Source organism: Suricata suricatta, chromosome 13, assembly GCF_006229205.1.
Source record: "Suricata suricatta isolate VVHF042 chromosome 13, meerkat_22Aug2017_6uvM2_HiC, whole genome shotgun sequence".
NCBI classification, from domain to species: domain Eukaryota; kingdom Metazoa; phylum Chordata; class Mammalia; order Carnivora; family Herpestidae; genus Suricata; species Suricata suricatta.
In genome coordinates, this window is record NC_043712.1 from 18,719,544 (window position 1) to 18,743,707 (window position 24,164).

Here is a 24,164-nt window from a genome sequence, read left to right on the forward strand (position 1 = left end):
TTCTACTTCCTGTGCTGAGCTCTGAACTACAGAGGAAAATCAGTCCTGGTCTTCCTCTTGGCATCCCAGCCCACGGGAAAGGACGCACAGAGCACCTCTTTCTCTAGGAGGACCTTGTGCCCCATCCCCTAGCAGAACTGCCAAGCCCTACTCTCTGTCCTCTTAACCACAAGGAAACTGATCTGAAGGCAAAAAGAGGTAGTGGAATGCCATTAAAGACAAGGTCCTGGTGCACTTGACAAAATAATTTTTTAAAAGATAATAGCTGTTAAACACATGGCTTTATTCTCTCACGGATGAAACATTCTAGGGGTTGCATAATGTTCTGCAAAGCCAGGGGTCCAGGGCCATTATCTTGATGCTCTACTGTTTTCAAAATGGCTTTCCCCTCATCATCCATGAGAGCTGCTCAAGCTCCAGCCATCACCTCCACATCCAGCCAGCAGGATGGAAAAGAAATGAAAGGATGTTTCTAGAAGTCACATAGGACACTACTGCTTGTACCTCATTGGCCGGAACTTAGTCTCATAGCCGCCTCTTTGGGCCTCAGCATCCCAACCTAATGGGTCAAGGGAGAGAGTAGGTCTCATAGCCCCTCAAGTCCCTTCTGGCTCTTCCCTTTCCAAAATCATAGAGTGAAGATTCTGAAAGGGTTGGCCTTCCATCAGATCCTGGCAGAGATACACCCAGGTGACACTTCCCCTTCGGTCTGGAAGCATTTCTGGAACAAAAAAGACAAATGTGATGCACAAACCTATGTCAGATACAGAGAGAGAGCTAGCTAAGCTCTCTCATTGCTGCTCTTCAAGGTATATAGAAGTGGCTGTCTTGGGGGCCCGGAAGCTTCTCAGTCTGACCTGAGCTATAACCTTCAGGCGCCTAGAAATGGTCACAGAACAAAGATCTAACTCTGCTGCTCTGTACCGTGGACCCAGTACAAGGAAGCTTATGGCCCAAAAAGATATAAGAAGGAAGCAGTCAGCTCACAATCCAGACTGGCAATGTTTACGTGGCCTTGTTTGGAGAAAAGCACATTTTAACTTACCACCATCAATTATATAGCCTGTATGTACACTTTATAGAGGGAAGAAACCTTTGCTCAGAGTCTAATTAAGGTCTACGGCACTACAGTTCTGTGATGAACCAGCCTACCCCCTCGTGGGCTGGGACAATAGCTCAAGGCTTTCAAATTTTATATAGGAAAAGTGTCTTCCATCTAATATACCTGAGAACAGCTTCTTTCAAAAAATGCCTAGATCAACAGCTTTGCCTTTATCTATCTGGAAATCATGGTTACTGGATTTGCAACCAAAGTTTTATAAATCTGACTCATTTAATTTCCAACTCAGAAATCCTCTTACTTTGAGATTCAGGTATTCATCTCTCCTCTTGGGAGGAAAAAAAAAAGATTCAAAAATGGCACTGGCACCAGCAGAATGTTCTACCTGCCACATAATGCACAGCCGCCCTGAATGTTGTATAAAATGTCTGAATAACAAAAACAAAGTGCAACATTCGAGGATTGAGTGTTCACCCAGAACTTTGAGTTCAATATCTTAAAGAATCCTTAAAAAACTCAGAGAGGTGTTATGATCCCATTAGTAAGGACGGACATTGAAGCTCAGAGAAGCTGCATAACATGTCCAAGGTCATATAGCCCACACAGGGCTGAGCTGGGATTTCATCCTAGGTAGAACAGAGCACTGAGTACACTATCTGGAACATAGTTAAGACTCACAAATCAGTCATTATACTGACTCCCCATGAAATGATTCTTGCCTATATTTGGGCAAGGTGGTCGCAAGGTGGGCTCCAACCCACCCCGTGTCAAATTGGCTTCTGTGGGAGAAGCCCATGAGCTCTCCTGTGGGGTTCCAGCACCTTTGACCAAAACCAGAAGATGTGTCTTATATTGTCTCATATTGTTGGTACCTCAGAACAGTCTTAAGAAATCATCTCTTCCATATCCCCAGGGAGTTAACAAACTGTCTTGGGAATCACTTATAAGGCACCCTTTTTAGGAAGGGTGCAGACTGTGGTTGGTCTCAAACCTTCCTCCACAAAGAGCACCTTCACTGAGACCACTGATGAAGCACATTCAGGGGGTCACAAGACGGAAATAGAAAAGTTCCAGTATGTTACGTATGGATGCACCGTTACTTCTTTTTTTTTTAATTTATTTATGTCTTTGTTTTATTTTGAGAGACAGAGACAGAGAGCAAGTGGAGGAGGGGCAGAGAGAGAGGGAGACACAGAGTCCGAAGCAGGCTCCAGGCTCCGAGCTAGCTGTCAGCACAGAGCCCAACATGGGGCTCGAACTCACGGACTGTGAGATCATGACCTGAGCCAAATCCTCACGCTTAACCGACTGCAACCCAAGCGCCCCAATGCACCATTACTTCTAATGGTGCTACTTTGTCTATTAGCAGACAAAGAAAATACTGGAAGAACAGATGGGGATACACCAGTGGAGAAAATCTACTGACTTGAGAACCTTGAATCTCTTTAAAAAAAAATTGTTTTTTCTGAAGGAATCAGGTGTTTGCCTTTTTGCTGTCCACATAGAGTTCAGCACTATGTGAGAGTAAGTCTCCTTACATCCCCTCTGTTGACATCTTTCAAGTAGCAAAGCAACAATAAATACAGATCCTTACCCAAGCCCTGTTATATGGATGTGCCACCTTCCATGCATATGCAGCCCTGTGCTGGGATCTGCGTGCACTAGAAGCAGATATAATAAATGGTATTGCTGTTCAGAGACCAAAAGCTTGCCTATTTATCATACAATCTACTTACCCCATCCCCTTCTGTGTCAGGTAAAATGATGGAGCTCTGTGTGCATAAAAGTTCACAAAAGGGAGCACAGATGTGGGTGGCCACAAACAGGCAGCCTGGTGTGACCTCAGGGAAGGCACAGATTTCCTTCCAAAATCCACCACACAGTGGACAGTGTGACCAACAACTTCATCCACACCACTTCTTCATGCCCTGGGCAAGACGGGAACGGTGGACACCATTTTAGACATGAGCAAATTAGGCACAAAAAAGGGAAGTGACTTGCCCCGAGTGGGAAAAGCAGAAGTGTGAATTCACCTAAGGGTGAGTAATCTATGGGGCCGTGGACCTCCCAGATGACTTGGTGTTAAGGGGAAAACATCTTGGAAGGAATGGGGGAAGCCCGTGCTCTGTCTGCATTACATGCTACCCTACGCTACCCATGGCTCCTTTGTCTCTACCCACTCTCCTGCAGGAGGAGAGAGGAAGAACACAACTCCAGCCTCAAGAGGGATTGCCCACCAGGAGTTCCTGAGAAGTTGTCTGCACAGCCGTCCTAGGTGACAGAGACTAGCCAGGGGCATGCGCCACCTCTTCAGAAGTTAGGTCCTCTCAGCTGCTACCCCAAGAGACCCAGAATGAAGCCCTCTGGCTCTGCACCACAACCAATGATGCCACCGTGAAGTTTCACTGTAATAAAGAGATGATTCAGGAATGACTCAGAGAAACCGTAGAATTTCAGAGACGATCCCTTGAACCCCAGCACGTACAGTGATGCAGGCTCTGCCTTCCTGCTGCAGCTTTTGCACTTGGTGTCAGATCTGAGTAATAAGTGGTATATTAAATGACTGGTGACGGTCCTTACCCTTCCTTCCTCCCCAACACCACGCCCCCCCCACACTCAGAAGTCAGCCAGCGTGACAAAATCTCAATACCAAAACCTTCCCCGAGAACAGTGAAACTCTTCTTCTCTTCATTTTCCCACAAGTCTCAAACTGATACTGGAAATTTTTTTTCTTTGTCTCCAATGTAATCGAAAAATATGTTTTTATTTAGAAGCAATCCAACACTCAAGCCTATTTTTAGAATGTGAATTTACAGAAGATTTTTCCAAAGGGTTCTTGGGTATCGATTGTGTAAGAGGCACCAAAGGGTTTTAGTTGTGACAATCACCTTGGGGCTTTGAAGGGGGTCCAGGGGTTAGGATTCCTGGAAATTGAGAAGGCCAAATCCTTTGAAAGAACAAAGCAAATTTCCAGCTCAAAATGTGTGGACAAGAGAGGAATTCACATTGAAAAGGATGTTGTTCTCCAAGCTTTGGAGAAGTGAAACCTGGATTTACTCCATAACATTTATTATATAGGTCACATTATCTCTTGTCATACAACAAACCCGTATTTCCTAAACTCCATGTTTTCACACATCATTGTGACTCTCCACCTCTTATGTCTACTATCATTTCCTTGATCTTTTTCTTTAAGCCATCTTATTCTTTTACACTAAAACAAATGTATAATCACTACCTTAAGTGGAAAATTCAAACAAAAATAAATATAATAGAAACAAAGTGAGGTGATTCAACTCTGGTCTGATGCTGTCGTCTGCCAAGGATTTTGAGCCTGCAGGCTATTTTCTGTTTGTTATAAAGAGATATGAGGGGGACCCTTGGTGGTTCAGTTGGTTAAACATCCAGCTTTGGTTCAGGTCATGATCTCAGATTTAGTGGGTTCAAGCCTCACATTGGGTTCCACACTGATGGTGCGGAGCCTGCTTGGGATTCTCTCTCTCCCTCTCTCTTCTCTCTCTCTCTCTGCTTCTCCCCCATGCTCTCTCTCTCTCAAAATAAATAAATAAACTTTAAAAAAAGGCAGCGGGGGGAGAAGATCATCAACTGTTTGTAGGCCTCATGGGACAGGTATCTCCTGACGCCTGTCCTTTTATGTAATTGAAAAGCTGACAAAGGTATGATTTCTCTTATATGTGGAAACTAAAAAACAAAACAAACCAATCAAAACAGGCAAATAAACAAAACAACCTCACAAGCACAAAGAACAGATTGCCAGAGGTGAGGGAGACAGGGGGCTTGCAAAATGGTGGGGGGATGTCAAGAGGTACGAAGTTCCAGTTATAAAGAAGTCAGGGGACACCATGTATGACATGCTTATTGGGATTACTAACACTGTATTGCATATTCAACAGTGGCTAAGAGAGTGAATCTTAAAAGCTCTTATCACACACAAAAACATTTTTGTAACTACTTATGGTGATAGATGATAATTAGACATTGGGGTAATATACAGTGCATACAAATATCAAATCATTATATTGCACACCTGGAACTAATATAGTGCTACTTGTCAATTATGCCTCAATAATAATGACTACAAATACAAGGAAACTAAAGAGAGATCCTCTCTCATGATGAGATTCAGTGCTGCATAATGTCATGTCCGGGCTCAACCTCACATCATCCTACTTCCTGCCAGCAGGCTGTGCCCCACATTTTGGGAAAACATAGTGGTAATGCTCACACCTAGCAAACATCATGAGGTCTCTAAATGATCAGAGCTCTATTCAAACAGAATTAGATTTAAAAGAAAGTGAAGCGAGTAATCTCCATCTTGATTCTCATGTGGATAGTACTTTGTATATGTAAGGAGATCTTGGGGTGCCTGGGTGCTCAATTGGTGAAGCATCTGACTTGGTTTTGGCTCAGGTCATGGTCTCACAGTTCATGAGATTGAGCCCCACGTCTGGCAGAGCCCACTATCAGTGCAAAGCTTGCTTGGGATTCTCTCTCTCCCTCTCTATCTCTTTGCTCCTCCCCTGCTTGTGTGTGTTTGTACACATGCTCTCTTTCTCTCTCTCAAAATAAATAAACATTTAAAAAAAAGAATGAAAGAAGTAAATTTAAGTTTCTGCACTTCTGGTGAACTGATTCTCAGCAAGAGTGCCAAGACCATTCAAAGGGCAAAGAACAGTCTTTTCAGCAAAAGGTGTTGGGATCACTGGTTATCTGCATGTAAAACAATGAAGTTGGACCCTTACCTCACACCAGATACAAAAAAACTCAAAATGGATTAAAGACCTATGTGTAAGAATTAAAACCATATGACTCTTAGAAGAAAATATAGGAGTAAGTCCTCATGACCTTGGGCTCTGGGGCTGGTTTATTAGATATGACATCAAAAACACGAGCAATCAAAGAAAAAAATAATTAAATTGAACTTCATTAAAACTAAAACCTTTTGTGCTTCAAAGGACACTACCCAGAAAGTGAAAAGACAATCAACGTCATGTGAGAAATATTTACAAATCATCTATCTCCTAATGGTCTGATAGCAAGAATATGTAAAGAACTCTTAAAACTCAATCCAATTTTTAAATGGGAAAAGGCTTTTAATAGACATTCCTCCAAACAAGATATATAAATGCCCAATAGAAGCATGAAAAGATGTCCAACATCATTAGCCTTTAGGAAAACACAAATCAAAGCCATCATGAGACACTACTTCATGGCCACCGGGGTGGCTAAAACAAAACACAGACAATAGCAAGAGCCGTCAAAGTGAATGGAACTCTCATGTGTTGCTGAAAGCACTGTAAAACAATACAGACACTCTGGAAACAGGTTGGCAATTTCTCAAAATGCTAACTATAGAGTTACTGTATGACTCAGGAATTTCACTTCCAGGTATATAGATACCCAAGAAAAATGATAACATGCTGATTAAAAGACTTGCACACAAATATTTCTGGTGGCATTATTCATAGAGTCAAACAGTGGAAACAACCCAAATTCCCATCAACAGATGGATAGATAAAATGTGATATATTCGTATAATGGAACATTATTTGACAAAAGAAATGAAGGACCAATGTATCTTATGATATGGGCAAATCTTGGAAAGGCTATGGTAAGTGAAAGAACCCAGACTTGGAAGGCTACATGTTATGAGATTCCATATATATGAAATGTCAAGGATAGCAAATCCATAGACATAGAAAGTAGACTAGGAGTTGCCTGGGGCTGGAAAGAAGGGGAATAGAGAGCAATGCCTGATGGGTACAGAGTTTCCTTTGGGGGTGACTGAAACATTCAGGACTTAGACAGTAGTGATAGCGGCACGACTCTATGAATATACTAAAAACTACTGAGTTTTATGGGGCGCCTGGTGGCTCAGTTGGTTAAGCATCCGGCTTCGGCTCAGGTCATGATCTCACGGTTTGTGGGTTCAAGCCCCGTGTCAGGCTCTGTGCTGACAGCTCAGAGCCTGGAGCCTGTTTTCAGATTCTGTGTTTCCCTCTCTCTCTGACCCTCCCCTGCTCATGCTCTCTCTGTCTCTCAAAAAAACAACAAAAAACAAACAAACAAACAAAAAACTACTGAATTTTCTAAAAGTGTGAATTTTGTGGTATATGAATTATATCTAAAAAATAAAGCCATCATTTTAAAAAACTGAATTAAAAAAACAATTCAAATAGAAAAAACCAATCCTAATAGAAAATGGGCAAAAAGCACAGAGATATTTTACAAAGGAAGACATAGGGATAACTAATAAATGCATTAAGAGATATCCCATATCATTAGCCATTAGGAAAGGCACATTCACATCACAATGAGATACCAGAACACACCTAGTTAAATGGCTAAAAGAAAAAATGGGGGAAGGAAAACCTACTGGAGGAGATGCAGAAAAATAGGCTCTCTCATACTTCGCTGACAGGAATGAAAAATGGGACAGTCACTCTGGAAAATAATTCGGCACTTTCTTTCAGAACGAAAAATGGATTTACCATACAATCCAGCAATTGCAGTCTTGGGCATTTATCCCACACAAATGAAAACTTATTCTCACTTGGAAACTAGTACTGAAGCATTCGTAGTCGCTTTGTTTGTAATAAAGACGAGAAACTATTTAAATGTTTTTCAGTGGGTGGATGCTTCAACACATTGTGGTCCGTCCATACCATGGATTATGACTCAGCGATTACAAGGAATAAACTACTAATATACACTGTAACTTGGATAAACCTCAAAGAAACTATGCTGAGTGAGGAAAAAGCAGCAACCTCGAAAAGATACATACATCCTGCATGTTTCCATTTATGTAACATTCATGAAATGACACAATTATAGAAATGGAGAAGGATTAGTGGTTTCCAGGGGGTAGGAGGGTAGGAAGAGAGGGTGGGCGTGACAGTAAAGAGTAATACACAAGAGCCTTATGGTGACGGTAGTTAAGTGTCTTGATTGTGGTGCAGTGACATGAACCACAGATGTGTGTAACTTACACACAGCTCTGCACATGTGCACACATGCGCAAGGACATGCATAGCCAGTGTGCTTTGAATACACTCTTTGGCTTGTAATGATAGTGATCTCCCCGTGAGATATTATTTGTGATGCAAGGTGTTAACACTGGGAAAGTCTGGGGGAAGGGTTCACTGGGCCACTCTGCACATTTCTTTACAACGTCCTATGAATGTGTAATGATTTCCAAACTGAAGTTCTTAAAAGCCTGAATCTGTTCTCATCCAACATGTGCTTCTCTTCCTGAATTCTCTCATTTCACATCCACAGACGGGAAGTTAAACACGAAGGCATCAGCCTATGCTCCTCCTTCTTCCCTCTCAATGTCAATAACAGTGATGGTAATGAAAACAATAAGGCAACATTTCCTGTAGGCTTCTTCTCTCCGCTCCATTTGCAGTGTCCATGGCCAAGTTTATTCCTTGCATCAATTCTATTACTTTTGAAATCATTCCACGTTAAAGGTAAGGAAGTGAGGATTTGAGGGGCTAATAGGTACGGCCAAGGTCGTAGAGCAAGCTAAGAAAGAAGGCAGGCTTCTCACCCCTGCGGTCTGACTCTTTTGACTGTGAGCTGTGGAATCACCTGATTCAAAGTCCACCCTGTCAGGGCACCTTAGTTCAAGATTTCATTAGTCTCTGCCTGGACCAAAAATTAGTACAGGAGTCTGCTGACTAGTCTCCTACCCAAGACCCAAGGGGAAGGAAGCAATGATACCATATATCCTTAACGGTAAATCACCCCAAACAGAAGACAATTCCTCAATTTCTCGTGCAGAGTTTTTACAGTATTTTTGCCAACTTACATATATAAATGTTCAGTGCTAGGAGTGAAATAACCAAGCTCTAGGGGCGCCTGGGTGGCTCAGTCAATTGAGCATCTGATTCTTGATTTTGGCTCAGGTCATGATCTCACAATAGATGGGCTGGTTCCTTTCTCAGCGAGGAGCCTACTTAAGATTCTCTCTCTCTCTCTCTCTCTCTCTCTCTCACTCACTCACACTCTCGCTCTCTGCCTCTTCCTCACTCACATGCTCTCACTCTGTCTCTCTCAAAAAATAAATTTATATATATATATGTGTATATATATATATATATATATATATATATATATATATATAAAAGCAAGCTCTATTCATAGAGAGCCAGTATGGTATGTGTTTACAATAGGATATTATATAAAATACATTAATTTGGAAATAATTGTTTTCCTCATTCTTCCACTTTCTAAATTCCATTTAAATCCTTCACAGACATATGTAACATCAGCTTTCACCTACTCAGCTTTTCAAAGTACATTAATCTCACTTTCGAAGTTATTTGAAAAATAGTACTTTGGAATCCATATATGATGCTGCCCCTAAAAAGCTAAAAGGAACCACTCATAAAACATAGAGAACATTTAGGTTTTTCAAAATTTGCTCTGTAGGTCGGTGGTTCTCACCACAGAATGAGAGTTAAAGTCACACTGTATTATAAACTTCCAAGTTGCTAAAAGACTAGATCTTCATTGCTCTCAACACAAAAAAGAAACGATAATTGTGTGATGTGAGAAAGGCGTTTGCTAAGGCTACTAATCATATAATAAAATACAAATGTATCACAGTACCGCCTTGTACACTTCAAACTTACACAACGTGATATGTCAATTATATCTCAATGTTTTTAATTGGTGGGATTACCTGGGGAGCTTTAAAAACTATCAGTGCCCAGGGGTGCCTGGGGGGCTCAGTCAGTTAAGCGACTGATTTTGGCCCAGGTCATGATCTCACAGTTCGTGGGCTCAAGCCCCATGTCGGGCTCTGTGCTGACAGCTCAGAGCCTGGAGCCTGCTTCAGATTCACCTCTCTGCCCTTCTCCTGCTTGCTCGCTCGCTCTCTCTCTCTCTCAAAAATAAATAAACATTAGAAAAAAAAAAACTAGCAATGCCCAAAAATGGTGATTTTCCTGGCCTGGACTGGAGTTATTTAAAGTTCTTCTGGTGACTCCCAGGGCAGGCGGAGCTGAGAACCAGTTCCTTAAAGGTTATAATGTGAGATCTCCATCGTGTAATTCTGTGGTTCTCAGTCTTGTTTATACACAAGAATTGTCCAGGCAGCTTTGTAAAAATCCTGAAGCCCCGGCTCCACTAAGAAGATTCTAATTTAGTTAGTCCCCAGGGCATTCTTACATTTCAAAGACACCTCAGAGGAATCTCCCCAGGAGATGAGAAACTTCAACATTGCCACTTACATATATTGCTTTATAAATAAAAACAGTTAATAAACTGTGATTAACAATAAATATCAATAGTTTAAAAGACTGTTTGGCCACCATCAAATACTTAGGATGGTAAGGTCACACACACACACACACAACACACACACACACGGCCATCTGAGCCCCTACCCACTGACTCCATGACTGCAAAACTGTGTAGAATGTCTTTGCTTTCTTCTGTTCCCTGTGTATCAGGTGACCTCTATACACATCCAGAGAGAGCACTGATGAAGAACCTTCTAACCTAATTTGGCTTCCCCAAATAGTGCCTGGTTGTCCTAAATAAAGGAATTGAAGAAACGTCCCCTAAAGTGAGATATTTTGTGAGAACACAAATATAAAGCAATTCCCCTTTTATCTGGAAGATAGATTGGGAAGATGTCACTTCATTTTTGCACATTATCAACAACTATTTCTTGAATGCTTACCCTACCTTGTAAGCACCACGTTAAATGTCTTGTCTACCTGAGGTCACTTCATCCTAAAAGTATATGTAGGACTTGTAATTAGCCTTATTTCCATTTTTCAGAGGAGAAAAGCGAGAGGTGAAGTCCATTTGCCCAAGGTTAGTGCCCAGCTGGTGCTCAGAGACAGAATGCGGATGCGGGTCTTTACCATCCGGTGCTGTTCTGCACCTTTCCAGCTCAGCCTTCCTCAAGATGCTTCCGCAGGAGACATCAGGACTTCTGTTCCAGTGACCCAATGGATGTCACGGCAGAGAGCATGGCATCGTGGACAGACCACTGGAGAATGGGCCAGGAGACCTCCCCCCTCCTCCAGTCAAACCCCCAACATTCCCCGGTTCTCTGGCTCTGTGACATCACAGCCTCCTCTCTTCTCTACCAGCTACAGGTGAGTGAGCCTCAAAGGTTAGACCTCAGAGCAGGACGGGGTCTTTTTTCTGTACTTAAAGGGACAATGTCTCCATCACGCCTGGACACCTTTGCTGTAAGCTGCAGACGCCACCCCTAATTTGCCTTGACCCCACCGTTTCTGTTTCTGGGCCCCAGGCCCCCACCTGTGCTGACTGACCCCTAAGGGCTCCTCCAGCTCCATAAGTCTTCCTGTTTGACCTCACTGGGTCTTTCTTGTTCTTGTCCAAGTGCTGTGGGGGATTGGAGACCTGAGGCTCACAGCCCACTGGGCATAACCCAAGAGCCTTTTCTTTGGCTCCTGCCTCCATCTAGAGGCGGGCACTGGTAGTGCAAGAAACCCCGCACTCCCCGCCCCAGGCAGAATCAATTTAACAGGTTTTTCCGCATCAGCATTTACGTTGGTGGAGCTTTGGCAATGTGCCAGGCAGCTGTGCTAAGCACTTTCCATCATTATTTAATCCCCACAACCACCTTTTAGGGTAGATGCTATCATTGTCATCCCCATTTTACAGATATGAAACCTGAGGCTCAAGGGAGTTAAATTCTTCTAAATTTCATAGCCTTACTAAGTCGTGGATCTTTAAGTGTTATCGCCCAAAGACTGTGCCTGTCACTGCCTCCCTTAAGAGGCTTTCCATTTCTGAAAAGGGCTCATAAGTTCAACACTTTGCTACCAAGACTCAAAGGAGAAAGCGTTTTTCTACTCCCCTCTCTTTCTCATGAACTTGCTGGCTGGAGTAAAGATACAGAAAGCACTGTCACTAGATTCATACAAACCTACATTTCAGCCGCTTGTGAACAGTTAACATGAAATGATCTCCAGGCTATTTGTATATATATGAGCTGCTGCCGACAAAGTGACCCCCACTCAATGTGTGAAACAAAAACTGAATTTATTTCTGGTTAAACAAGGGAGAATTATGCTTTTCTGACAGTCTCAGAACAAAGCTAAGAACTAATATTAGAACAGGTGCAGGAGGGTGTTGACTTCATGCAAGGTGGCATTTCAAAGGCAGGAGTGCTTGGAAATGGCAGACCATGAGCTGCAGAAAGTGTCCCTACTATTGTGTGTCTCTTACTTTGGGGAGAATGGTCATGGAGTTTTGCTAAAAGATTAAATGACTTTAAAACAGGTTCTGGGGATTACCTGTTACTATGGTTACAGAGCAATCAGTCTTTACTTAGGAGACTGGGAACTTCTTTTTTATTCTCAGCCTCCCCTTTTTTGGTCCTCTCTCAACCAAAGCTGTAGGTGAAACCCTCAGGGACTGTACAGATTTCCACCGCTGTTGTCCACTTTCCTTGAAGACACAGTTCACCTTCCCACCTACAGAGATCTGGTGTTCACTTTGAGCGCTAGCCAGCCTGATGTCTTTTGGTTTTGTCTTTGAATCATCCGTGGAGCTATACGTTGGACCAGTGGCCGCATAAAATCATTTGACTCTCTGGACTGCAGCCAGTAAATGACTGTGAGGCAAACTAATAATGAAAAGACTTTAATTATTAGATAAAATACATAGATTAATTAAAAGAAGGATCTGGAAGGCATTCCAGAATCGTGATCCACAATTTCCTTAGCATGACCAATAAAAGAAATTCCAAGTGATCCTCCGTGTATAGTTTAGACAGCCAGGTCGCCTTTTCTTTGGGCTTAGAAACCTCACCTGCGGTATTAATCCAGGTACGCCATGAAGTGCTAGCAAAGCCACTTACTTTCCCTGATTAGCCAAACTAAAATCCACAGGTGTTCTATTACCCACAATTACTTGAGCTAAGGAATTTTCATTGGTTGATTGTGCTCCACGGCATGGGCTGTATTGTTTAACTTACTATGTCAGCCAAGATGAGAGAAAATGAGCACCTTGCATTGTCCAGCCCCTCAGAGACCACAATGCCCTCAGAATAGGTCCATCTATGGGTATGGATAGTCCATCAAAGGTTTCTTTGTTGCCAATGGCATGTAAGAGGACACAGTGCGCTGAGGGTGTTGGGGATTTCCACATAAGAAACAGATCATGTCAACCAGCGGTATCGTCTGTCTGTATTTATCAACAATTCCCCTTGAGAGTTTAGAGGAAGGACAGGAACGTGTTGAGGCTAAGATCTCCTCAGAGTGGCATCCCTGGACAGACTTGGACAGCTGTCCCTCTGCCATTATGGAACATGAGTTCTTCCCAGGGTTTTCTGCTTACATAAACACTAGGCTCCTTATCAACAGGCTCTATATTATTGATGGAGAGAAGAGTTTTGATCTTGCTCTTATTTCAGGACTCAGTTGGTTTCTCCAAGAGGCCATTTCTGGTTAATTAAAAAAAATTTTTTTTTAGTGTTTATTTATTTTTCAGAGAGAGAGAGACCAAGCATGAGTAGGGGAGGGGCAGAGAGAGAGAGAGATGCAGAATCTGAAAAAGGCTCCAAGCTCTGATGCAGGGCTTGAACTCATGAACCATGAGATCATCACCTGAGCCAAAGTTGGACGCTTAACCTACTGAGCCACCCAGGTGCCCCATTTCTGGTTAATTTTCTGGAACTTTTTGAAAATGATCAAGAGAGCTAAGTTGGCATTTCGCCTTCTGATTTAGTTTATCTAAGTCCCCTATTTCAGGTCTGAGACTTTCCCAAAGAGAGAAGAAAAGTCTCTCTCTACTGTAGCTGTTGGTCTGCCCTAGAATGATCTTTGAAAGTGTCCTGAAGCCTATTAAAGTGTCCTAGTAATTCACCTTGGTTTAGTTTGCAATTTTGGATCTTTGCCCAATCTATTCTTGAGAGAAAGGCTTTTGAAATAGTTTTTTGGGGTACCTTTACTATTTTTCTTCGCAAGTCCAGTTTTTTGACTTCTGGATAGGGGGGTTATTTAGATCTTCTGGTCTTTTCCATTATGCTGCTCTTAAATATTTTCCCTCATCACTGAAGGTCAACCATTACATGAACTGATTGGTACAGATGCAAGAGTAAGTGGCAGGATAACTAACAGAATCCGGAGTTGCACAGCAGCTTTCTGTCATTCTGAAATTTGGGGTGATCCTATATGCCCTCAAATCAACTCTCACACAGGGTTTGAATTCAGCCTCTCTGGATCCACCTCCTGGTACAGGAGTTTTCCGGGGATATTGTGCAGTGTTGACTGTTCTTTTCTACAGAAGTGAAGGGAATTTATTTAAGCAGTCAAGGGAAGGAATAGAAAGAGTGTAAGTGGGTGGTAACGATAAACCTGGGTGGAGAGAGAAAAAGAGATGTAAAGAAAGTAGGTTTCAGAAGGTCTGAGTGGGAGTACGTCTTTTTTTCCCTTCCTTTCTTTCTTTCTGAGGCCAGAACATACCAATCAGAGATGCTCTCTGCTCAGTAAGTGGTGTTTTTGTCTTCTCTCTTTTCTAGAGTCCCTCTTAAATCTCTTACTTTTGACGTTAAAGGTTTGCCCCTAGTGCCCGTAATTCCAAGTCCTCTGGTTAAACCTTTTCATCTATTAACATAAGCACACACATGAAAGCACGCGTTTTGGGGCATCTATATGAAGCAGGAGTTGCTGCTGTTCTCTCTGTCATTGTTTTCAGGGAAAGGCAGCAACTTTACAGTACAGGAGACCATGACAAACAGCAGAGATTACACTACCGTCGACCACAGTTTTCGTGGTGTCTTGAATTCCGTGGCCTCACAGAGCTTAAAAGAGGCTCTCTGATCAACAACCTGGAAATCACCGACTCCAGAATATAGGGCTGAGTAAAGTGACATTAGCTACTTTCATTTCATTAACGAGACAGAACATGTGCTCATGAAGGTGTGGAGGGACCCGAGGTGGAGTTTTACACCAATTGATCACCACCTAACAGACCTCTGATGGTTGGTCCTTGGGGCTGACCTGTGGGGAGGGCTCATCACACCTCTGCTTTCACTCCTTCCTTAGGAAACACCCCCCCCCTACACATTCAACATACAGGAAGCAAACTGGAATAAAGCAAAATCCCATGAGGCAAGAATTTATAAGAAGGAAATTGAAACGAAAGCAAACAGCGGAAGAGTTAAGTATATTAATGGCAAGCATACTTGCTAAATGGTGCATCTCCTAAACATACCTCATTGCCCTAAATAAATTTCTCTTTTTTAATTTTTAATTTTTTTTATTTATTGTCAAGTTAGCTGACATACAGTGTAGCCTTGGCTTCAGGAATAGATTCCTGTGAGTCATACTTACATACGACACCCAGTGCTCATCCCAACAGGTGCCTTCCTCAATGCCCATCACCCATTTCCCCCACCCCCACCCCCCATTCTCATCAACCCTAAGTTTGTTCCCTGTATTTAAGAGTCTCTTATGGTTTGCCTCCCTCTCTGTATCTTATTTTTCCTTCCCTTCCCCTATTGTCTTCTGTTAAGTTTCTCAAATTCCACATAGGAATGAAAACATATGATTATCTGTCTTTCTCTGACTGACTTATTTCACTTTGCATAATACCCTCCAGTTCCACCCATGTTGTTGAAAAGATTTGGCAAGACTTCATTCTTCTTCATTGCTGAGTAATATTCCATTGTGTGTGTGTGTGTGTGTGTGTGTGTGTGTGTGTGTGTGTGTGTGTATACACATGTATGTATTTTTATCCATTTATCAGTTGATGGACATTTGGGCTCTTTCCATACTTTGGCTATTGTTGATGGAACTAATATAAACATTGGGGTCCATGTGCCCCTTCGAATCAGCATTCTTGCATTTTTTGGATAAATTCCTAGTAGTGCTATTGCTGTATTGTAGAATAATTCTATTTTTAATTTTTTGAGGAACGTCCACACTTTTTCAGAGCAACTGCACCAGTTACATTTTCACCAACAGCGCAAGAGGGTTCCAGTTTCTCCATATCCTCAGCAGCATCTCTTCGTTTTAGCCACTTTAACTGGTGTGAGGTGGTACCTTAATGTGGTTGTGGATTGTAAATTTCTATCTGTTCATAAATTCTAAGAAGATAAAATAAATTCATTAAAGAGAGCTCAAGGAAATACATCAGAGCTCAAATCATGTTGAAAAACTCACTGGGCAGAAAACCCAAAAGACTATTGGAGATGGGGGCTACATGGACCCAGGGAACACCCCTTTGGTCCAAGGAGCCCACAGAATGGAGGTATTTGTATGTGTCTTGGCTGTTGGATGTTATCCAGCCACAATAAATAAATTGTTCTGTATCAATTAGTGTATATCCGGAAGTTAAAGATTTTGTATTAATTGAAGGGGTCTAGGGTCAAAGAAACAAAGATCTTGATCACTTCAGAGGCTATTGTTCTGATTTAGGCAAGACATAATGGCAGCTTGGACCAGGGTGGGGGAGTAGGGGGATAGAAGTAGACACAGTGAGAAGCGAATGCCCAAGAGTGTGGCAGCTCACATAGAGAATTGGTTCTTGTGAGGGACATCAGCCAATACCGATAAGAATTTCCTTGGGGCACCTGGGGAGCTCAGTAGGTTGGGCATCTGACTTCAGCTCAGGTCATGACCTCGCAGTTTGTAGGTTCGAGCCCCATGTCGGGCTCCGTGCTAACAGCTCAGAGACTGGAGCCTGCTTCGGATTCTGTGTCTTTCTCTCTGTTCCTCCCCTGCTCATGCTCTGTCTCTCTCTGTCTCTCAAAAATAAATAAACGTAAAAAAAAATTCTTTAATGAAAGAAAGAAAGGCCTGGTGGCAATGTTGAAAAAAAATTCCATAAAAGGAAAGTGCCACAGAAAGGCAAGTGAGAATGGGAAATATTCGGAGACAAAGCAATTTGTGACTAAACCAAGGCTTTGTAATTTGGAGCCATCGAACTAGAAAGATCCTTAAAGATTATCATCTAGCCTAACTTCCTGTTATTATTGATGACGCTCCTGAGACACAGAGATGCATGTGGATTTACCCACAGCCAGTCAGCAAGGCAGGACCAGGACTTAAACCTGCAACACTGTGTTTCATTGCCATGTTTTTCCCTGGGACCCAGGCCAGCTGGAGTACTTTGGAGCCAATGAGCCACATGAAGGGAAGGGCAGGGAAATGGAATGAGCATTGACTGGGCACTTATTGTGACTTTTCACAGGGGTGACTTCTCATATATTTAACTTTTACTTCTGCATGTAGGCAGTGCATCATCTGGAACCTGCTTCAGACTCTGTCTCCCTGTCTCTCTGCCCCTATTCCACTCATGCTCTCTCTCTGTCTCAAAAAGAAATAAAGCATTAAAAAAGTGAGGTTCAAGAAAGTTAAGGAGTCTTCCCAAGAGCATGGATGCAGAAGTGGAGCTGAACACAAATTGACCTAAAACGCGAGCAGACCCCTGTGCATGAACCTGGATGTTACGGTAGGGGGTCATCTCTAGAGTGGGAATACAGACAGAGCCCTAGTGCTTTCCACCCAGTCTTATGTTTATTTAGGAAACAGCCTTCCCCAGTCTTGCGTTGGGTTCAAATTCAAGATTAGCTGACTCAACAAGGTGCCCCTACAGGCAAAGCTGGTACAGTAAAGGCTTCAACTCTTCTCCATGGGTAAGGACACTGTGCACAGAATGGGGAAAATAATTTTAAAAGAGGAAAGACTAGGCAGAAGGGCCTGGATCTGCTGGCCATGGGGAGCTATGCAAGAGTTGGGCGGGAGGAAGACTATTATCTCTTGGGAGAGGCTGACCTGGTATGACCCCTTCATGGCGAATTTCCAGTGCGCATCTGGAGTTCAGATCCCAGAAATCATGGCCCCGTTCCTTCACCTCTTACAGCAGCCCACCAAAACTTGGCCTCGAAGATCTTCTGTTTATGCTGCAGATACTGTGAGGAGCCCCAGGCCACGGATGACGCCAAGGTCCCCAGTCAGCCCCAGGAGCATCAGTCTTCCACCTGCAGTAGGTACCGGACAAAAACATCCCACCTGGCCTCTCTACACCTCAGTTTTCTCACCCCCCTTCTGCTGTGATGCCCTCAGATTTCCTTCAGCTTTTGAGTGATGTTTCCAACCTAAAATTAGGTGGGGACTGGGTGGTTTCCTAACTCAAACCAATGGGCAACAGAGAGGGAGGCCGGTCAGGTGTCTGGAACAGCCCCATCAGGAGACAGAGCCGTCCAACAGTGGGATAAATTCTCATGGTGTATTTTTCCAGGAAATCCTTAGTGAGGGTCTTTAAAATACTCCCCCAGGAAATAATTTCACAATAAAAACCGAGGACCTTAAAAATGCTGACCCCTTTCCCCAGGATAATAATAATGGTAATGACTGAGCCCCTATTACTTACAAGGCACTGTCTAGGCACTAGGGACCTTGCTGTGATCAGATAAGTCCCCTTCCGTTTCAGAGCTGACACTGGAGAAAAGCGATATTATCTGATCCCTACTGTAACTCTAAGAAGGGGACATGATTATCCAAAATGGACACATCATTTTGTAGCTGAGAACAGAGGCATGGGTGGGGAGCAGTTTGCTGTACTTAGGTAGCTAGGAGAGGGCAGAGATATTTATTACAGAACACAGTTCAGTCTGTTGACAGACTCCGATGCTATACTTTTAAGAATTTAGCATTATGGGGTGCCTGGGTGGCTCAGTCGGTTAAGCATCCAACTCGATTTCCACTCAGGTCATGATCTCATGGTCCTTGAGATCAAAACCCACATCAGGCTCTGCAATGTGCATCGAACCTCCTCGGGATTTTCTCTCTCTCTGCTCCTCCACCCACTCACAAGCGTGTGCTCGCTCTCAAAATAAATAAATAAACATTAAAAAAAGAATTTCAAGTTCTGTAAAAACAAAGCCTTAAATACAGCAATGTTCACCATAATAATATTTATAGTAGTGAAAACAATTTAAAAGTCCAACATCAGAATGTTCATTAAATAACTCTTGGATCATCTGCAAAATAGAATCTTATACAGCCATCATTTCTTAAAATTTAGTGGCCTGAGAAAAATGTTTATAACGTGGCTGAAAAAAAGGGAAATGCATACATGACATACAGGATATGATGGGCGGTATAAATGTGTGCATAAGACCAGAACTGTGATTATATCTGAGGGCCCAGGAGTCATTTCTATTGGGTCATTTCTATTTCTACTTCATATTCTTCAATCTTTCCTAGCTTTGTCTGTAATGGATATGCATTAACATTAACAGGGGGGAAAGGTAAATTTTGTGTTTTAAAAGGAATACATAGTCTGACCCCAGCATGTGCTTATGAGAGGGAGCACGGGGAAGACTGGAGGAGGGAGATCCCGGTGGTCCCCAACCCCATGACAACCACCACTGACTCCCGTGCACTAAGTCAAGGTTAGCAACGTACGTTCACTTCCGTCCCTTCCCCAGAGGCTCCCCACCTGACTTTGAGGAATTATCACCACCAGGTTTGCAGAAGGAGGAGATGGACAGCAAGAATTCGAATCCTGCTAATGAAGCCTCCCGCTTGCCTTTGGGACAAGCTCTGATCCTCCCAGAAAAGAGAGCTTCCACCACCAGCAACAGTGAGTATGAAGGTGAGTTCCAAATTGGGGTCCTAACACCGACCAGGAAGCCCCAGTGTCCTGATGACCAAACTCCGTTGATCTTTGAGCTGAACTAAGTGTGGTGATAGGAGAGACAGGACCATCCCCTCCAGGAGGCTTCAGACATATTCTAGAACACACTGGAGCGAGTCCAGGAGTCCGATCAGCCTGCAGGACCCACCGAGCTGGGAGTTACAAGAGGAGCAGCAGCTCTGGGAGGAAGAACACACAGCCATGCTTCCCTTCCAAGCTCTTGGGGCCTTGTCTCACACGTCTGCTTTGTGCGGCTGGTGCTCTCGTGTCTGCTTTGACCACTAGCCTGCACATCCCAGGAGGACAGCTGTGTTCCCCCAAACCCCAGCAGGTGCATGGCAAGTAAACAAGGCCAGAAAATGCTGTAGGCTGAGTGTAGTTCAGCTGGGGGTGAAATGCCTCGGGGTCACCGAAGAAGGATAGAAGTTCAGTCCATCAAGAAGAGATGCCGCCATGTTGCTGGCCGGCCACCCACCCTGCCCGGGTGACCTCGCTTAGCTCACAGGCACCCTGTGAGGCCACTGCTAAGAGCTGAGGACCAGCCCAGCCCAGACAGTTCAGGATTCTCAAAAACAGCTACACCCTCCTGGTCTCATACAAAGTTCAATTGCTATAAAAGACCGAAGGGGTCGTGCTGCATTTAATATCGAGGGTGGGGCCCCACCCCCTCCTTCTCACCTCCTCACCCCCAAAGGGCTCCACAGAACAGTTTAAAAACCCATCTCTCTTGGGGCACCTGGGTGGCTCAGTTAGCTGAGCATCTGGTCTGACTTCGGCTCTGATCAGGATCTCATGGTTCGTGAGTTCAAGCCCCATGTTGGGCTCTATGCTGACAGCTTAGAGCCTGCTTCAGATCCTCTGTCCCTCTCTCTTCCCCTCCCTTGCTCACATGCTCACTCATGCTCTCTCTCTCTCTCAAAAATAAAGGTTAAGGAAAAAGAAATTTTTTTAAAAAACTACCTCTCATTGTATAGAGAAAACTGAAGCCCACAAGGGGAAAAGGACTTTCTAAAAGCCCACCCAGGAAGTAAGGTTAGTGTTAGAACCAGATTGGGCCCCATTCTCTGACTTTCCAGGCTCCTTGCAAGTCCCCCGACCGCCACTGACCCACGGATGAAACACAAACACAGAACCTATTGACTTGGCCCTGCCACAAAGGACTTTGGAAGGTCACGGCCTGGGGGGCCGCGTGGCTCCCACGGTATTCCAGAACCCGGCCACGGTCAGGGCTGGAGGGGGCAGGGCTCTGCACCCAAGCTCTGTGCCAAGGTTCTGCCCCGCGTCCTAACATGTTCCTTTCTGCTTGCAGAACTGAATACTCACGTTTCCCAGAGAGGTTTTTACAAGAGAAACCTACACCGCTACTCCTGGGACCACTGGCTCTTCCAGCGGTGCCACATTGGGAGACCCTGACCCTTCTAGACCGCAGCCCCCACACGGGGCTCCGACACTGCGCACCGCCAGTGTCTCCAGGCGGAAGAGCGTGGTGGGCAGGGGCCATGAAGACGGATTCAGAAACTCCCCCCAGAGGAGGAGAAGATGTCTGAGCCACCTCTAGGCCACCAGCAGAGCCCCTCAAGCTCCTGAAAAAGCCACTGTGGGGAGAGTTGCTTCCAATTAAAGCCCTTGGTGGCGTCACAGGACTGCGTCTCTCCTCTCTTCCCCTCCTTCTTACAGGAAGCACCTCTTCCAAATGCCTCCCTGTTTTTCAATGTTATCCTGTATCCCAAACCCAAAACAAACAAGCAAAAAAATCTAAACTTTACTGGTAGCTTTTCTTTTTCATTTTGAAGCCATCTTGAACTTACTGAAAAGTTACAGAACAAAGAACTCCTAGTTACCTTTTTACCCAGATTCAACAATTGTTTGCATCTCCCCCATTTGCTCTATCATTTCCTCTCTCTTCCTGTGTTTTCTGGACCATTTTGACCCATGACCCCTAAATACTTCCTAAAAACAAGGATATTCTCTTCCACAACTTCAGGCCAGTTAACCAAAAACAAGAAATTCAATATTGATATACTATGAGCTTGAATTGTCCCAAAAATGTCTTCCCGCTGCTTTCTTGCCAAGTGCAGGATCGAATCTGGAACAGTTCTGTCTGTATCTTCTGTCTTTATCTTTATGAGCTCCCCATTTCTGAAATGTACAGGCACAATTGTCTTATAAGGTGTCCCTCAGTTTGTGTTTATCTTATGATTCCAGTTTGGCATTGTGGGGGGGGGGAGGCAGGAACACCAGCAAAGCAACGCTGTATCCTCCCCAGTGCATCATATCTGGGGACACGTGATGTAGGTAGGTCCTACCATTGGTGACAGTAACTTAGATTGCTTGGTTAAGGTGGTATTTGCTGCCAGGCTTCTCCACTGCAAATTACTATTTTCCCCCTTGGAATGAGTAAGTCATATGGGGAGAGACTCTGAACAGCCCATGGCTCATCAAACTTTCACTCACTAGTTTAAGTGTCTAGGAAACACCCCCTCTCAGAAGAACATGCCCAGCTAGCATCCTATTCCAAGAAGGATAAGAGGCATTAGGGCATCTGGGTGGCTCAGTTGGTTAAGCCTCCGACTTCAGCTCAGGTCATGATCTCACATTTGTGCGTTTGAGCCCTGCGTCGGGCTCTGTGCTGACAGCTCAGAGCCTAGACCCTGTTTTGGATTCTGTCTCCCCCTCTCTCTGCCCCTTCCCTGCTCATGCTCTGTTTCTCAATAATAAATAAATTTTTTTAAAAAAATTAGAAGGATAAGAGATGCATGAGGCAGCACCACCCCAGCCAATCTGATGGGCATGGTGGAGAGTATGGAATCATCACAGAGGGAAGGACAGACCCCTGGAGAAAGGGTCAGTAGACCTCCCCCCTCCGCCCTGACACGTGGTCCAGTCAAACCCTTTTGCCCCCAACATTCCCTAGTTCCCTGGCTCTGTGACATCACGGCCTCCTCTCTTCTCTACCAGCTACAGGTGAGTGAGACTCAAAAGTGAGACTTAAGGACGGGGTTTTTTTGTGTTTAATAGGACAGTGTCTCCATCATGCCTGGACACCTTTGCTGTAAGCTGTAGACGCCACCCCTAATTTGCCTTGACCCCACAGTTTCTGTCTCTGGGCCCCAGCCCTCCCACCTGTGCTGATTGACCCTCCAAGTGCTCCTCCAGCCCCAGAAGCCTTCCTGTTTGACCTCATTTGGTCTTTATTGCCCTGGTCTAAGTGCTGTGGGTCACCGGAGACCTGAGGCTCACAGCCCACCGGGCATAACCCAAGAACCTTTTCTTTGGCTCCTGCCTCCATCTAGAGGCGGGCACTGGTAGTGCAAGAAATACCGCATCCCCCTCTCCCCGGCCAGCATCTCTCCTACATTCCCTTCAGTCACGTTTGAAAGCATTTGCCATATGCCAGACGCTGGGCCAAGCACTTCACATCTTTATGCCAACCAGTTGTCACACAACATTCTGGGGTAGGTTTTACGATCCCCATTTTACAGATAGAAAAACAGGTTCACAGACTTTAAACTGCTCTAAATAACACAGCAAGGTGCAGCAAGAATTACATCCTAAGTTATCTAAGTCATAACAAAGAATGCTCTTAATTGCTACACTGCTCTACCAAGCTTCAGGGGGGTCTTTCCATTTAAAAATCACCTGCTATCAAGTCTCCAAGGAACAGAAGGTGTTTCTGCACAGCTCTCTGCCCCTAGAAGGGCCTGTAGGGGGAGGCCCTGGACAGCAGAGGCTTGGGCACCAGACAAAACTGTGTTACGATCCTGGCTGCTCCTTTGACAGTGAGACCTGGCTGTGACCTTTCTGGGGCGCAGCTCCACCATCTGAAAAGTTAACTGAGCTCAGAGATGTTCAAGGACCTGCCCAAGAAGGTCAGCGTCCTTGACCCCGTGGCTGTTTCTCTTGCCCTGTTCATTTCCAAGGTTGAAGTCAGCAGCGAGAAGGAGGGAAGTACAGAATCAGGATGCTTCTATCCACTTCTATGAGCAGGGAATTAAACACCTGCTCGTGGAAGGGAGCATCGGGATACTATTGTGTCCATTATTGTCCAATAGAGAGGGTGTGTGTATTTACTCGGTGACATTGAGAGAGAACCCATCCTGTGCTCACCGCTGGGGTCAAAGGTGAATTGGACCCATCCCTGCCCCCTTGAGAGCGGGAATCCCTCTCAAGTTCACTGCCAAGTCCCTCACCTAGTGTCTGGCAATGGCAGTCCTCAATAAAAGCATGCCAAACAAGTGTTTTACAACAGAGATTGACGTCTAGACTCTCAAAGGCAAATAAGCAGGCTGTGAGAACATTGCCCCTTCTGCACGTGTTTATTGAGCACCCATGATGGGGTTAGGCAGATGCTATGCAATGACCGGCACTGGCCGTGACTCAGGGAGGCCCAGGGGTCTGCGGGGCCACTAGAGGCCCGATTCCTCCCGGGTGTAAGACATGG

General features: G+C 44.3%; 1 protein-coding gene and 1 long non-coding RNA gene across 7 annotated transcripts; one reads left to right on the top strand and one right to left on the bottom strand.

The window, feature by feature from the left end:
- Positions 1 to 262: 262 nt before the first annotated feature.
- LOC115277013 lies at positions 263 to 11,127 on the bottom strand. Its single transcript, XR_003902164.1, has 2 exons — positions 10,781 to 11,127; positions 263 to 721 (listed from the first exon to the last, which is right to left on the bottom strand). It is a non-coding gene; the product is annotated as an uncharacterized LOC115277013 (long non-coding RNA).
- An 84-nt stretch (positions 11,128 to 11,211) lies between these two features.
- Positions 11,212 to 21,488, top strand: TEX48 (testis expressed 48). Of its 6 annotated transcripts, none has more exons than XM_029921118.1 (5): positions 11,212 to 11,295; positions 15,124 to 15,237; positions 17,991 to 18,067; positions 19,553 to 19,681; positions 21,033 to 21,488. In XM_029921118.1, exons 2-5 carry the CDS (start codon positions 15,185 to 15,187, stop codon positions 21,134 to 21,136), a joined length of 363 nt encoding a protein of 120 aa, XP_029776978.1. In that variant the 5' UTR covers positions 11,212 to 11,295; positions 15,124 to 15,184; the 3' UTR covers positions 21,137 to 21,488. The 6 variants fall into 6 exon arrangements, with proteins under 6 accessions (XP_029776978.1, XP_029776976.1, XP_029776977.1 ...); XM_029921116.1 differs by lacking the exon at positions 11,212 to 11,295 and adding an exon at positions 12,466 to 12,691 and having other exon boundaries at positions 17,945 to 18,071; XM_029921117.1 differs by lacking the exon at positions 11,212 to 11,295 and adding an exon at positions 14,913 to 14,997 and having other exon boundaries at positions 17,945 to 18,071.
- Positions 21,489 to 24,164: the final 2,676 nt, after the last annotated feature.